This window comes from Mustela nivalis, assembly GCF_964662115.1.
Source record: "Mustela nivalis genome assembly, chromosome: 12".
NCBI classification, from domain to species: domain Eukaryota; kingdom Metazoa; phylum Chordata; class Mammalia; order Carnivora; family Mustelidae; genus Mustela; species Mustela nivalis.
This window is the reverse complement of record NC_139031.1, coordinates 17939893-17954485: the sequence shown is the minus strand read 5'-3', so window position 1 is coordinate 17954485 and position 14593 is coordinate 17939893. Positions and strand designations below refer to the sequence as shown.

The 14593-nt window shown below is 41.9% G+C and overlaps 1 protein-coding gene and 1 long non-coding RNA gene across 3 annotated transcripts in view; one reads left to right on the top strand and one right to left on the bottom strand.

Moving 5' to 3' along the window:
* Positions 1–14593, top strand: part of EXOC4 (exocyst complex component 4) — a 728800-nt gene that overhangs the window by 651464 nt on the left and 62743 nt on the right. For both annotated transcript variants that reach the window (XM_082693983.1, XM_082693984.1), the window contains exon 15: positions 8132–8273. In XM_082693983.1, the coding sequence (XP_082550109.1) occupies positions 8132–8273 (142 nt within the window). The remainder of the gene's footprint in view (positions 1–8131; positions 8274–14593) is intronic.
* LOC309845702 lies at positions 8688–12222 on the bottom strand. Its single transcript, XR_014301440.1, has 3 exons — positions 11819–12222; positions 11108–11184; positions 8688–8912 (listed from the first exon to the last, which is right to left on the bottom strand). It is a non-coding gene; the product is annotated as an uncharacterized lncRNA (long non-coding RNA).

The window sequence follows — 14593 nt, the reverse complement described above, 5'->3', positions numbered from 1 at the left end:
AACGAAAGAAGGTCTTTGCCTCCTGCACCCACTGGAAGTATTTTTTTTACCATAAATATATTATCAATTAGGTAATTAGATCCTCGAAAAGCAAACATAAATAAGACACATTCACTTTGTGCTTCAGTTCCTCCATTCTTAATCTCTTTTGTCCTTCCTAGTGATGAATTTTTTCCTTTTTTAGCCACCCCAATTTATAAAAAAAAAAAAAAAAAAAAAATCCCTTCCATTTGTCGTCCTCCCCTTCAGAGGAGACAAAAGAGAGCTTCCTTCCAAAAGCAGCAGGGAAAAGGCTTGGCATGCTTGCCGCACAGCCGCTAGCTCTAAGAGGCTTCTTCGGGCTGGGTGTTAGGCCTCCGAGAGGGGGCTGTATTTCCAGAGCTGGTCACCCACAGGTACGCCTGCACAAGGTCTAATGTGAATGATGTCCAGTATGTCCCCCATCCTTGGCCATCGTAATTCTGTAGGTCAGGGAACAGTCTGAGGCAGCATTCTGGTTTCTGGTTTTCGGAATCAATTGATTTCACTAGTCCAAACTTAAAATTTCTAGGGAAATCTGGACTAAAAAGAACGAGGTATTATTCAGGGACAGAAGAACCAGTGCTTCTGAAATAGGAAGCAAAATTGAAGAGAACCCACCTGACATGTTTCTTACGTAAGCCTGATCCTTATATAGAAACGCAGCAGAACTGCTTCAGGGAAAGTTCTGGATTGTTCAGCGGATGGGAAGGAGTGACAAAATAGATGACTTGCTAAATAGATAAATGACCGTGCCCAAAGCTAGGACTGCTGGCAAAGCATAGCAGGGAGTTTAAAAATGTATCTCAGAAAAAGAAAGAATGATCCAAGAGTCACCATGAAACACCATTGTTTGGAGTAACTGACTTAGATAAAAAGGAAAGGACACCTCTATCCTAAGAAAATTCAGAATTCAGGGTGCCTGGGTGGCTCAGTCAGTTAAGTGTCTGACTTCAGCTCAGGTCATGATTCCAAGGTCGTGGGATTAAGCCCCATGAGGATCTCCCTGCTCACAAGGACCCTGCTTCTCCCTCTCCCTCTGCCTGCTGCTCTGCCTGCTTGTGCTCTCTCTTTTTCTCTCTCTCTCTCTGTCAAATAAATAAATCTTTTTTTAAAAAATTCAAATTCGATGCTATGAAGACAGTAGAGACTTTAGCATGTGAAAATCACCTCTGCTTCCGGAAGCCAGTCGGTTTCATAAATAGGTAAGTGATTTATTGAACAAACAGTTAGAAGAGTGACTACTGTGTGCAAAGCACTGGGGTCAAGGCTGGTTAGCTTGTATAGGTTTACAAATAATTCCAGAGCATGAATAAAACGTAGGATAGTGGCACAGAGAAATTGAAAAGCCGGAGGACAGAGCTAGCTGGCACTGAGGTTCCAACTTGGAACCACAGCCCGAGAGTGTTTGACACCTTCAATTCGTCCCCACCATTAGGCTTGATAGCAGCACAATCTTGCAGGCATTTAGGGAGCGGGAAGAGTTCGGGCGAGGGTCTTCTGGCCCAGTTCCCTCTGCTTCTATAAGCCCCTTAAATTCTTAATGTCACAAGCCTAATCTGCATTCCTATTTTTATATTTAAAAAGTGTCAGCCAGGTAACAACATTGAAGGATCTCGAAATTATTTACAGAACCTAATAACCCACCGTTCTGGGAGTTAGGAAGATACGATTACCACGATTTTCTAAATACGAAAACTGAAGATTGGAAATTAAATAAATGTATCCCAGGTTCAAGCAGACATCGTTATGTGGTGTCTATCATTTCTCTGTACAAATAGCAAGAGGAGTCAGAAATAATGATTGTACCAAAATGTGATCTTCTAAAATGTTTTCAAGTGAGAAAATCTCATGGGATCATTCTTCATTGTCTTTTTTCCATCTTCTAAAAAGTTTGGATTCACAGTTAACCTTTCTTTTCTTGCCGCAATAACCAGCTTTTCCTTTTCAATTTATCACTTTGATGACAGCTGATACCAGTCTAAGCTAACATTGTAACAATTTTAGATAATGTTACAGATGCACAAGGGCATCCTCCTATGAATCAATTAAAGAAGTCACAGTAAGTTGCCATTGAAAGTGTAGCAGCTGCATCCTTGAAAACAGATGCTCTTCTGGGTCTGAATGAGTCCAATTTCAACTAATTTTAAGACTTAAACACATTTCAGTCTGGTTAATATTAGGATGTGGAACCACTTGAGACATCCTAATGTCCTAGGCTGATTGCTTCTCCATGACAGTACACTGGCTTCCCTTGAAAGATACTGGTTATTTGATATGCCAGGGATTTTATGTCTGTGGAAAAGAGAGGACCCCCAAGGCTTGGCTGCCACAAGGCAGACTCATGAAATTAAAGTGACTTCTAAAGGCAACACCATTTATAGGGATGTGCTTGGGCTGTAGGGATTGACCAGAATTCCTTTAGACTGCACTTCTGCAGGATTCCTGAACAGCCCAGGAAACCAGCTAGCATGAACTACTTTCATATACCCACTCTGTCCCCAGAATATACTCAAGAAACTAAGGGAAAAGTTACAGTTGTAAATGGCAAGCTGTGCCTTCTCTCTCCTGATTTTCACCAATCTGTTATTATGTGAGTTATTTGTCCTGGCACATTGGTCAATTAAAATATTTGTTCTGTTTAATAAAAAAGCAACGATTGAGCTCCTGTATGCCTCCCAACAGATATAGACAGATATAGATATATAGATAATCTCTGCTGTGAAGGAGTTAATGATCTCTAGGAAGACATACTGATAAACAGATGTCAATGGTATATGGTAACTACTGTAATAGAATTATGGGGTGGGGAGGGGGGGTGAACAGAGGAGCCAATGACCCAGTCTGGAGAATCAGGAAACACTTTCTGAGCCAGAAAGCATGAATAGTTTAGAAAGAGGGTTAAGAACCATCCAAGGCACAGAATCCTGAAACAGCAGGATATGTTTAGGGAATCTGCTTTAAGAAGGTGTCAGATTAATGGGCCAGGATGGGAAAGGAGAGAAGTTGGAGAGGAAGGAGAAAATGGGAGTTAGGGAAATGGTGAAAAACTGAAGTGTTGGACAGAAACCAAAAATAATGGAAAGCCTTGCTCAGGAGCTTGGACGTCAACACATAAGCAATGGGAAACACTGATGTTATTTTTACAAGAAATTGACAAAGTCTCATTTGTGTTTTTGAGGAATAACTGCTTCTCTAACTCATTTAATGAGCTAAACATGGAGGAATGAATCAAGGTAGGGGCCAGGCGTGAGGCCTCCTCCTATAGTAGTAGTTCATGGCAAAGATGCGGACAGAACCGAGAAAGTCACAGCAGGTACAGAAAAGACAAAAGATATTAAGAGATGTTTAGGAAATGAAATTGGCAGAAATTAGTCTTTGCCGGGGAGAGTGAGGGAGAAAAGAGGCTCAAAAATTACTTTCAAGCTTGCAGCTGAGATTTCTAGATTGCTACACCACTGAGGCAGAGGGAATTGAGGATAAAGAGCAGATGCTGAAGATAGATAATGAGTTTTGTTTGGAAGACATTGCATTTGAGATGCCTGTGGGATATATAGGTAAGGCTAGCTTGCACAGTTGCTCAAATGAAGTTTAGGAGTCCTCAATCCCTAGATAATAGCAAAAGCCATGAAAATGGATGAGCTCACTCATGGAGAACATAGAGAATGATAAGTAAGGGAGACCAACAGAGAAAAAAGTCCTGGGAACCCCAGCACTTATGGGTGGGCTAAAGGAAGAGGATCCAGGGAAGGAAATGATGAAAACAATGTCAGATATCGGACACCCAGAGGAGCAGGGTGCCATCTAAGCCAAAAGAAAATGGAATTTTAAAAGGAAAGTGGCCAATCAATGTTGAACATAGCAGAGGGCCTTTCTGAGGTTAGAACCGTAAAGCACCCAATGTTTTGGCAATTAAGAGATCATTGGTGATGATGAGATAATGCTGTACTAAGGAGGTAGAGGCAGAAGGATTATGGCATGTAGAAGTTAATAGGCAAGACCACAGAGAGAGCAAGTGTTGATGATTCCTTTGAATTCTTAATGAGAATCTGACGTTCTTAAGAGAGGAATGACAAGGGGTGCCTGGGTGGCTCAGTGGGTTAAAGCCTCTGCCTTCAGCTCAGGTCTTGATCTCAGGGTCCTGGGATCGAGCCCAACATCAGGCTCTCTGCTTGGCAGGGAGCTTGCTTCCCCCTCTCTCTCTGCCTGCCTCTCTGCCTACTTGTGATCTATCTCTCTATGTCTGTCAAATAAATAAATAAAATCTTTAAAAAAGGTAAATAAAAAAAAAAAAGAGGAGTGACAAGAGAGTAGGAAGGACAAAGCAACATGAGTTGGGAAAAGTTGCTGAGAAGGGGAAAAGGAGCTAGCCAAACACTAGAGAAAGATGGACAAGTGACATTGAAGACATTTTTGAGATTAAAATCCAGAGAGTTTTAGGGGCAACAATCCATACTTTCGTTTTTCTGTCAAAAGATGAGTTGCAGGGGCGCCTGGGTGGCTCAATGGGTTAAGCCACTGCCTTCGGCTCAGGTCATGGTCTCAGGGCCCTGGGATCGAGTCCCGCATCGGGCTCTCTGCTCAGCAGGGAGCCTGCTTCCTCCTCCTCTCCGCCTACTTGTGATCTCTCTCTGTCAAATAAATAAATAAAATCTTAAAAAAAAAAAAAAGATGAGTTGCAGAATTAGCCAGGGTTAGATCAAGTTGCCACAGAAGAATCTATATTAAAGGTCATTGGGCAGACGGGGACACGTGGCCTCCTCTTGCTATGAGCAAGGCTGGAAATGCGAACATTCAGCTTTCTGGAGTCTATAGCTGTGTGAACAAGGGAGAATTGGAAATGTGCCTTGGTTTACCTAACAGGGAGTGCCTGCCCTGGAGAGCAAGCTTCAGCATCCTCCTATAAACTGATCAATTTAGTACAGAAAGCCACAGTTCTACTGCCACGATTAGTTAGCTGAGAGTCTCCAAGATGCCTGCTTTTATACAGTGGCTATAGGAGGAGCAGGATATTATGAATGATTTGATGGGACCCATCCCTAGTATTAGCAGAACAACTCAAAGTGTATATCTTAATAAAATGATCAAGTTCTAATATTTTTTAGAAGATTTTTATTTATTTGTTTGACAGAGAAATTGCAGGTAGGCAAAGAGGTAGGCAGAAAGAGAGGGGGAAGCAGGATCCTGCTGAGCAGAGAGCCTGATGTGGGGCTAGATCCCAGGACCCCGAGATCATGACCTGAGCCAAAGGCAGGGGCTTAACCTACTGAGCCACCCAGGCACCCCAAGTACTGATATTTTTAAAGTCCAATATATGTGGGCTTTGCTGATATGAAGAGCAATCCCTAAGATAAACCACCACATGGCCTCTAAAAGGATGTATCAGGTGTGTGTCCAGTAACCTCCTATCTCAACTGTATCCCCAGCCTCTTCTGTCAGCTTTGCTTTTTTGTAGGTTTCCATTTGACATTTAAGAGAGAGTTCACTGTTTTGTGTTGTATCTGTTTGCCATGCTCAGCATTTTTTTGCTCTGTATATTCCTTCTTGTTAAGAAAACTCTGTAAGTTTCAGGGAGCCCTCAGGAACTCACAGGAGTTTTATAGAACTCTGGGCATGAGGCTTCATGTCGCTTTACTAAAGTTACATTTTTGTTGTAAATAACAGTCCAGTGAAATGAGCAACGTGCTGCTTTTCTAAACTCCTTTTACCTCACTCATTCCAAGTTTTATCTTGACTGTTTATCTTCCATTAATTTCATCTACTTGGATTTTTCTTCTTGGTGGAATTTGTCCAAAATGTCTTTGATGGAGTTAGGAGATTGATATAACTTTGGACCTTAAGCCACGAGTCTGATCTCTTTGGGGTCTGATTTCTGCCCCCATCGTGCCACATAAAGAGCTCTCAATCGACGGTCAGTGTCACTCAGCAGCAGAGTCCAAGGGCTCAAAGCCCTAACATGCTTTGAAATATTAGACTAGTGTTCCTTATAGTTGCTTTCATGTGGCCTGCTCGATGAAAACATTACGAAGGCGGTGATCTCGTCTTGCAGTCCTACAGGCTGGGCAGTGTTCACCATGGAGAGGGGCTGCCGTGCCGTAGCCACTCTCCTGTGGGTGGAGTTAGTGAGCCTCTTGAGTGATGCCAAGGCTGGTAGGAATTTGAAATCTACATCGTTACATTTCATTCTTCCTTACAGATCCGTTCCCTTGGCCCAAATTTGTTTTTTGTTTAATCTTTGCCATAATACCTGAATTTATTCAAGTCTGGTTTCCCAGAGAACTTGGCCCTATGAGGCTGGGCTATCTTTCTGGGCCCTTCTCTGGGCATAGCAAAGTCCAAAAACAGATGCAGTTCTGACAGCCTGTGGCTGTAGACCCTGCCACAGCCACCTGTGACTCTCTACCCTATAAGGGGAACCCCTCCTGAGCCTGTCAGTGATGCTTTGCCAGATCTCACAGGCCCCAAGTGCCCTTCCTCCAAAAGACACTGCATCCTCTGACAGAAGGATTTTCAGGTGGAAAAGCAAAAAATACTGATAATGGAATCTCAAGGGAATTATCTTTTAAGTAGCTTGTCACTATAGTTAAGCTTAAAACTCTTAACCTGGCCAAATCACATGCTAAAGAATAATAACAATTGCTTATTATTTATATTAATATTAAGTGAGGTTGATATACTATTATTATATGTGTTTTACCCACATTAACCCATTTAATGCTCCCCAAAACCCCATGCTGTAGGTGGTATTATCTCCATTTTACAGTGAGAAACTGAGGCAGACATAATTTAAGTATTTAGCTCTTGGTCACATAATAAGTGAGTAGTGAAAACAGGATTCAAAACCTGTCTTGGAAACTCTCGAATACTAAAAGAACTTTTGAATGAAATTGCCAAATTCGTTGTTGGTGATCTTTGAGAAGTTGTGGGGAACTGGATATGCAACAGAAGTCTAGATATAAATAGAGTTTGCATTCTTGCTGTTCAATATTTTCCTAAAAAAAGTGTCCAAGTACCATAAATAATTTATTAATTACTTGATAGAGATACAGAAGGTAACTCTACCAAATTTTCCAAAAAGACCTTTTGGGGCTTTTAGCTGACTGTAGGCTGTATATGAAATAAAGCAGAATACAGCACACTCTTCCTACCCCCCACCCAAGAAGATTTCATCTTCTTGGCATAGCAGATGGCTTCAGCATAGCATCTAGAACAAGGGAACTAATCATTCTCTTTAGACAGGGCAGATCTACTCTATGGTATTTTTTAAAAGATTTTATTTATTTATTTGAGAGACAGATCACAAGTAGGCAGAGAGCTAGGCAGAGAGAGAGAGAAAAAGAGAGGATGCAGGCTCCCTGCAGAGCAGGGAGCCCGATGCAGGGCTCGATCCCAGGACCCTGAGACCATGACCTGAGCCGAAGGCAGACGCTCAACCCAGTGAGGCACCCAGGCACCCCTACTCTATGGTATTTATTATGTTTGGTCCCGAGTGCCACATTTCAAATGTTGTCCAGAACAATTGGAATGGTTTTGTTGGCAAATTAAGAGAATTAAGAAACGATTCACTCTGATTATATGAAGAATAGCTGAAACACTGGGGTTAGTTAGCCTAGAAAAGGGAAGACTTGAAGGAAGCCAAAGATGTGGTGTCTTGAATACTTGAAGTGCCAACACATATGAGAATAGTTGCCAAGTTCTAGAATCAGAGCCCATGATTAGAAGTTAATGGCAACAGATGTCAGTAGATCGAGATGGAATAGGCTGCCTTAAAAGGTACTGAGTTTTCGTTCACACCCATCAGAGTACGTAAGCAGATGCCCAGCAATCACTAGAACATGTGCAAGAGACACAGGCCTCGACCACGTGGTTGGGCCGGATGCCTGCTCAGGCCATTTCCAACGCCAAGGTTCTGCTCTAGTAATCTGTGAATGGGTTGAAGACAGCCAGTGTTGAATCAAGTACAGAAACAGCCTGTTGTGTCTTGGATGTTGACTGCTGCCCACACCAACATTAGTCAAATTGGTAAAAACATGATGAACAGCAAAGTAAGATGTCATTTCCAGCAGATCTCCAGGCACACAGCGCCGTGACTGGTGTTTTCTTCTCCTTTCAGTGCTGTCTCCGGCTCAGGAGAGCCACGTGACCATGGATCTGCCCCCAGTGTCAGAGCAGATCATGCAGATGCTGAGTGAACTTGCCAGATCTTTCCAGGATATGGCTGACCGCTGCTTGCTGGTGCTGCATCTGGAAGTCAGGTATGATGCAGGCAAGCCCAAGACGGCAGCTGAAGTGCGCCGCGCGTCACCTATCGCTTGGTCTTTCTGGAGCATATCACTGTCACTTTTGGTTCTTCCTACGGATGTCCTTTTTAATTTTTTTACACTGAATGTGATTTCTAGTGTGAATCACTGTAAAAGTTTTAAGCACATGCTGTATCGTAAATATGGTGATTCAGAGTCTGCGTGGCCTGGGACATCAGAATGTTCTAGATTTGAATGTCTTTACCAGCTAGTTAGGCCATCTTAAAGTCAGTTAATGCACCTTTCTTGATCCTGTTTTCTCATCATAAAAGTAAAACAATAATTCCTAGCCTACAAACTTTGTAAATGAAATAATAATTACTACAATACCTGCCACAAAATAAATGCTCAGAATGTGGTAGCTTTGTGATTATGGTGACTTTATTGTCACTAACTTTTTCACGAATGTGCTCTGCTAATCGGTAAGGGAGTATACAGATGCAAGAGCCGTCCTTCAAGAACTTGAGACCTAAGAAGAGGTTACGTTAAATCATAATTCAGGATAAGCGTTTCAAAGATGCCATAATTTTGGATTCTTATTCCTTCCCTTGCGGTGTAGAACATTCTTAGTGTTGGTGGGCTCTCTTAGCACACCTGTGGAAATGGTAGAAAGAAAAGACTGTCTTCAATCATTTGTTCATTCAATAAACATTTACTAAGTGCCCTCTGTGCCAGGTGGTGTGCTAGGAATTGGGATATAACAAAGAAAAAAATCACTCAAGAGCCCTGCTCTCATGGAGCTACATTCTAATGGGGGAAACAGCCTATGAACGAACAAAGAAAGATAATTTCACATAAGTGCAACTAACAAAATACCATAATGGAATCAAGCAGTGCTGTTACAACTACAAAGTGAGCCATATGTTTGAACCACATAGATCATTGAAATTTTCTAAGAGTCACATTTGAAAAAGTAGAAGGAAACACATAAATTATGATATATTTTGTCTAACCCAGTGTATCCAAAATATTATCATTTCAGCATATAACTAATGTCAGAATTATGGATGAGCTAGTTTACATTTTTCTGTGTATGAAGTCTTTCCAAATCTGCATGTTTTACACTTAGAGCACATTGAAATTCAGATTGGTCACATCTCAAGTGCTCGATAGCCGCACGTGGCTAGTTTTCATTCTGGACATGGCAGAGCGTAGCTGGGCTTGACTACAAAGAGGTATTGGCTTTTAGATAGTGTTTTTTAGATAGTGTGGCCAAAGAAAATGTGACATAGTAACAAAAAGGAACCACGTGTGTAAAGACCTAGGAGAAGGGAAGCTCAGACCAAGAGGTCCCAAGATAATCAAGCTTGGCAGTGTTGAGGAGTGGAGAAGGGTCAGGGTGTGTAGAACACTGGGAACAAGGAAGTGAGGAGGAGTGTGAGACTATCAGAAGAGGCAGTTGGGGCCTGACCACGTGTGGTCGTGAAGCCTGGCACGTCATCCTGCCATGTAGACCAGGTGAGTAGCTCAGATTTCATTCTAAGGGCATCATGAAGACATAGAAAGGTTCTAAGCAAGGGAGAGAGCTTCATTCCTTCCTTCATTCATTCATTTTCATTTTTAAAAGGTCACTTCAGCTATCGTTTGGAAAAGGGATTATAGGAAGGAGTAGGATTGGAAGCCTAGCGTGCGTTGAGACCAGTTATGAGCTCCAGAGCAGCAGAGAGGAGGTATGAAAAGGGTTGGTTTGAGATCTGTTCCAAAGGCAGAGCTGCTGAAATGTATTGATCACCTGGGTGGGGTGCAGGGGCTGGTGGCAGCAAAAGAAAGGACTCGAGGAAAACCAGTAGCTTTGGACCCAGCGTAACTGTGGGTGCCAGGGCCATTAACGGAGGTGAGAAAGCCTGATGGAGGAGAAGGGTTGTAGGAGGGAGAAAATCAAGACTTCCATCTGGGAGATGGTTAGTTAGAGGCACCTACTAGACCTCTAGGTAGCCATATCAGACCCCTGGTGGATACGGCCTTCTGGAACTTCAGGATCAGAAAATTCAAGATCAGAAAGTATACAGTAACACATCTTCTGTATTACCATGAGACATTATTAAAGTTCATAGAGCATTTTCTTATTTCATTTGGAGTCTTTACTAGGTTGAGGTTTTAAAAACATAAATAGGATTTTGGTTCATATGTCTGGGCTCCAGTTAGAAATTGGATATCTTTCAGGTGTGCTTAGGCAAAGCATAATTGATCATGTATTCTGGATGTCATTTCTTGTGTATTCCTTGTGCTCTGTTCATTCTTCATTATCTTGTCCAATGGCTTACTTCTTAATTATGCCACACCTTGCGAGTGGAGTAAGAGAAGCAGCATTGCAGGTTTGAAATGTTTTACCCGACCTCATTTCTGATCATATTCCTTACATGCAGCTGTCCAGGTAGAAAAGCCCTTCCTCCATGTTTTCTGATTTGTTTTGTGATAATTTTTAGATTTGTTTTCTGTTTACTTACAAGCTGACAGTGAAATAAATCAGGTGGTTTCTATGAATAGATAAATGTAATAGACAGGAACAAAACCAAAAATCAGTAACATTCTGAAGCCCCGTTACCCGGGTTGCACAGAAAAGCAAGGGAACATCAAATTAGTTATTATCACAGCTCCTGGAATTTATGCTATCGATTGTGTTGGGAACACAAAGTGTTCCATGTTCAGAACTAGCCGCTTGTAGTGTAGTTAATTCCCAGTGGGAGATTTTTCAACATGTTTGAGTTAGTCTTTTAAATCCTTAACCTCTATTCTGCCCTCTTTATTTTCATACGTCATGATGGTACTATTCTTAATGCTGAACATACCTTAGTCATTATTTATTAACTTGACAAGAAACCATTCATCGTGATGACACCCATTGCTGTATCTCCTTCAGCAATCGCTGAAAAACAGAAAAAGGTCATTGTACGAATGAATAACAAAAACACTGAGTTTGAGAATCCTGGATGCAGAATTTCCTTCCCTTGATTTTTGCTAAAAGCACTAAACATGTTTATTGTTTCTAAATTAATGTCTCCTACCTTCTCATATCACATGGTTTCAACATTCAGGTTGCTTTGTTATGAATATGTTCCATACTGTCTTTGTTCCTTTTGAAGTATGACAAGTAAAGCTAGGCAGAGAGTACTGTGGATGGCTCTGGAAATGAATATTGACAGATTTCATTCATTCTCTGTCACAATAACAAGCATGTGTGTGTGTGTGCGTGTGTGTGCGTGTGTGTGCGTGTTCATACGGTTGATAATACAAAATGAACAAAGTGCATCGCTAGCATCTGTACACTACTGTGGCAATGCTGAAGTAAGGAGGGTGCTGGGCTCCCCCGTATCCACAGTGGATGATGATGACTCCTAGAAGGAGGGAGTCAGCTGTGCCGTTTTTATTCCTCTGGCCCCAGAACCTGGAACAGTCCTGCCCCCATAGTAAGTGCTCAATAAAAATCTGAATGCTTCTGGAGAATGAGCTGGTTTGAAATCAAACCCAGACAAAAGAAGTGCTGTTTGTCCATACAAAACCTGTTGCTCTTTAAAGGAAATGAAGTTGTTTGAAGGCTCTGTTTTCACCCAGCAGTCCGCTGTGTGTGCGCCAAGAGTTCCAGAGGTTGTACGGCAGCATCATCCTTATCACCATAATCTCCTAATGTTCGTTTTGTTCCCATCTGACCATAACACAGAGTTAGAAGTTAGGCCCTGTCCCTCGGGGGCTGGTGCAATGAAGAAGTGGCTGGTTAGGTACTGCCTCTGGTACTTCTACCCGTGAAGCCACTGGAGAGCACAGATAGAATAGACAAAGAAATTAATGGGGAAAAAATAGTGAGAAACGCTAGCAAGAACTTCAGATGCTAAAAATTTATCTTATTCACCAAAATACCTCCATATCTGCAGCCCGTATTTTTCTGTAACGTCGTTAAAGTACAAACCAGAAGGTGTTCTCAAATCCAGTAGGTTCCATGTTGAAGGACCCATCCAAAGAGCATTTGACATTTTACCGGGGTCCCTGTAGGTCACATTTAACCAAAAAGGAGCCCCTTTCCACAGTTTGAAGCATAAGGCAAATGACACTCCCAAGAGCTGAAAGGTATGGTGAGACCATTAAAAATTGTTGAGGCTTTTTTTCCCCCTATTTGAACTTTAGAAGAAGAAAATTAAGTTGCCATTTGAGTCCAAGATGCCAGGAATGTCACCTTTATCAGCTGATTTCTCTTCCCATCAGGAGGGCTCTAAGTGGGTTCCACAGTGAGCCCCTATTACCATTGGGATCCGAAGTGTGTACTTTCTGAAAATTACCCATCCTGCTGCGTAATCAGCAATATTTGTAGAAACCCTTAATGCCAAGTCATCTTAAGGTCAGCAACAGTATGCCAGACTCTGATGAAAAGAAACACTTTTTGAATTTGAAATTTGCCAGTGGCTACTTTAATATCTTTTTTCATCTCTAACCATTTGGGGAGAGGAAGACAGTACCTTAAAGTAGTCTTACTTCTCTTCCATGCCACTCACTTGAGGATCTGATACGCTCTCGCCTCCAGTTCCTGAGACTATCCCCAGTAGTCTCTCTGCTTTCAGTTGCTTCCATTCTTCAGCATCAGTCCACCCTTTATACTGTGCTAGAGCAATCGTGCCAAAGCTCACATATGATTTTATCATTTTACCTCTCAAAATCCTCCTAAGGCCCCCTGTGGCTTCTCAAAGTCCAGAGTTCATAGATGGCCTCCAAAGCTGATAATGACTGGCCTCCTGCCCATCTCCCCAAGCGCACCTCATGCCTCTGTCTTCACATGTGATGTGTGTGTTCCAAAAGGAACCACTTGTCATTCCTGAAAACCGGCCTTCATTCATACCCTCATGCCTTTGTACGAGGTCTTCCCATTGTCTGGAGTTCCGTCATGTGTAATTTACTATAAAAGTACTTTAGCATTGATGGCGTGATTTTCTTTTCAGCTAAGAGCTACTCAGTTTAATTTCAACCACAGTAGTAATCAGTTTCCCTTGTCATGAATCCCACTCCAGGATTGGTCAGCTTTCATGGTATTGGAAAGGTCATATGCCAGAGGGGGCTGCAACCAGCGCAGTTACTGGTGTCTTGATTAACAGTATACACCTTGCGAATGAGCACCGGAATGCCAGCATGAATTTTTATTGGCAAAATTTGTCATTAATTGATGTCGCTGTTAGATGATCACCCATAATGAAAATGAGCTAGTAGTCAAGATCTTTAGATTTCCCCCACATAAGCAAGTTGTTAGAATATAACCCAATCCTATACAAAACTTGGCTCAGAATGAATCAGGGCACCTGGGTGGCTTAGTCAGTTAAGCATCTGCCTTCAGGTCATGATCGCAGGGTCCTGGATCGAGACCCATGTTGGGCTCCCTGTTCAGCCAGGTGTCGTCTTCTCCCTCTCTGTCTACCCCTTCCCACGGTCCACTTGTGCACATGCTCTCTCTCAAGTACATAAGTAAAATCTTACCAAAAAAACATTAAAAATGGATCATTAGGGCGCCTGGGTGGCTCAATGGGTTAAGCCGCTGCCTTCGGCTCAGGTCATGATCTCAGGGTCCTGGGATCGAGCCCCGCATCGGGCTCTCTGCTCAGCGGGGAGCCTGCTTGTGATTTCTCTCTGTCAAATAAATAAATAAAATCTTTAAATAAATTTTTTTAAATGGATTATTAATCTAAATATAAAACCTAAAACTGTAAGACTTCCAGGAGAAAACTTAGGGAAAAAAAAAATCTTTGTGATGTTATTTAGGCCAAGATTTCATACATATGACCCCAGAAACACCATCCAAAAAAGAAGAAATATGATTAAAAAAAAAAGAAGAAATATGATAAACTGAAGTTCATCAAAATTAAAAACCATTCCTCAGAAGACATCACTAAGATGAAAAGACAAGCCAAAGAGGAGGAGAAAATATTTGCAAAATGTATATCTAATCAATAACTTGTATCCAGAACATATAAAGAAGTCTCAAATTTTATAATAAGGAAACAACCCAATAAAAATATTGGGCAAGAATTGTGAACACAAAGGTATATGGATGGCAAATAAACAGAAATGCTTGAAGCAGTGTGAAAGAAGCCAAACTCCAGAAGCCACATACTATATGATTCTATTTATAGGGCATTCTGGACAAGACTAAAGTATAGGAAGTGTCTGTGAATCAGCGGTTGCCAGCTCCTTGGGGTATGGGTAGAGGTTGACTGCAAAGGGGCTCAAGGGAATTCTGGGGGAGATGATATGGTTCTACAACTTGATTATAGCAGTGATTATACCGCTGCGTAGACTTG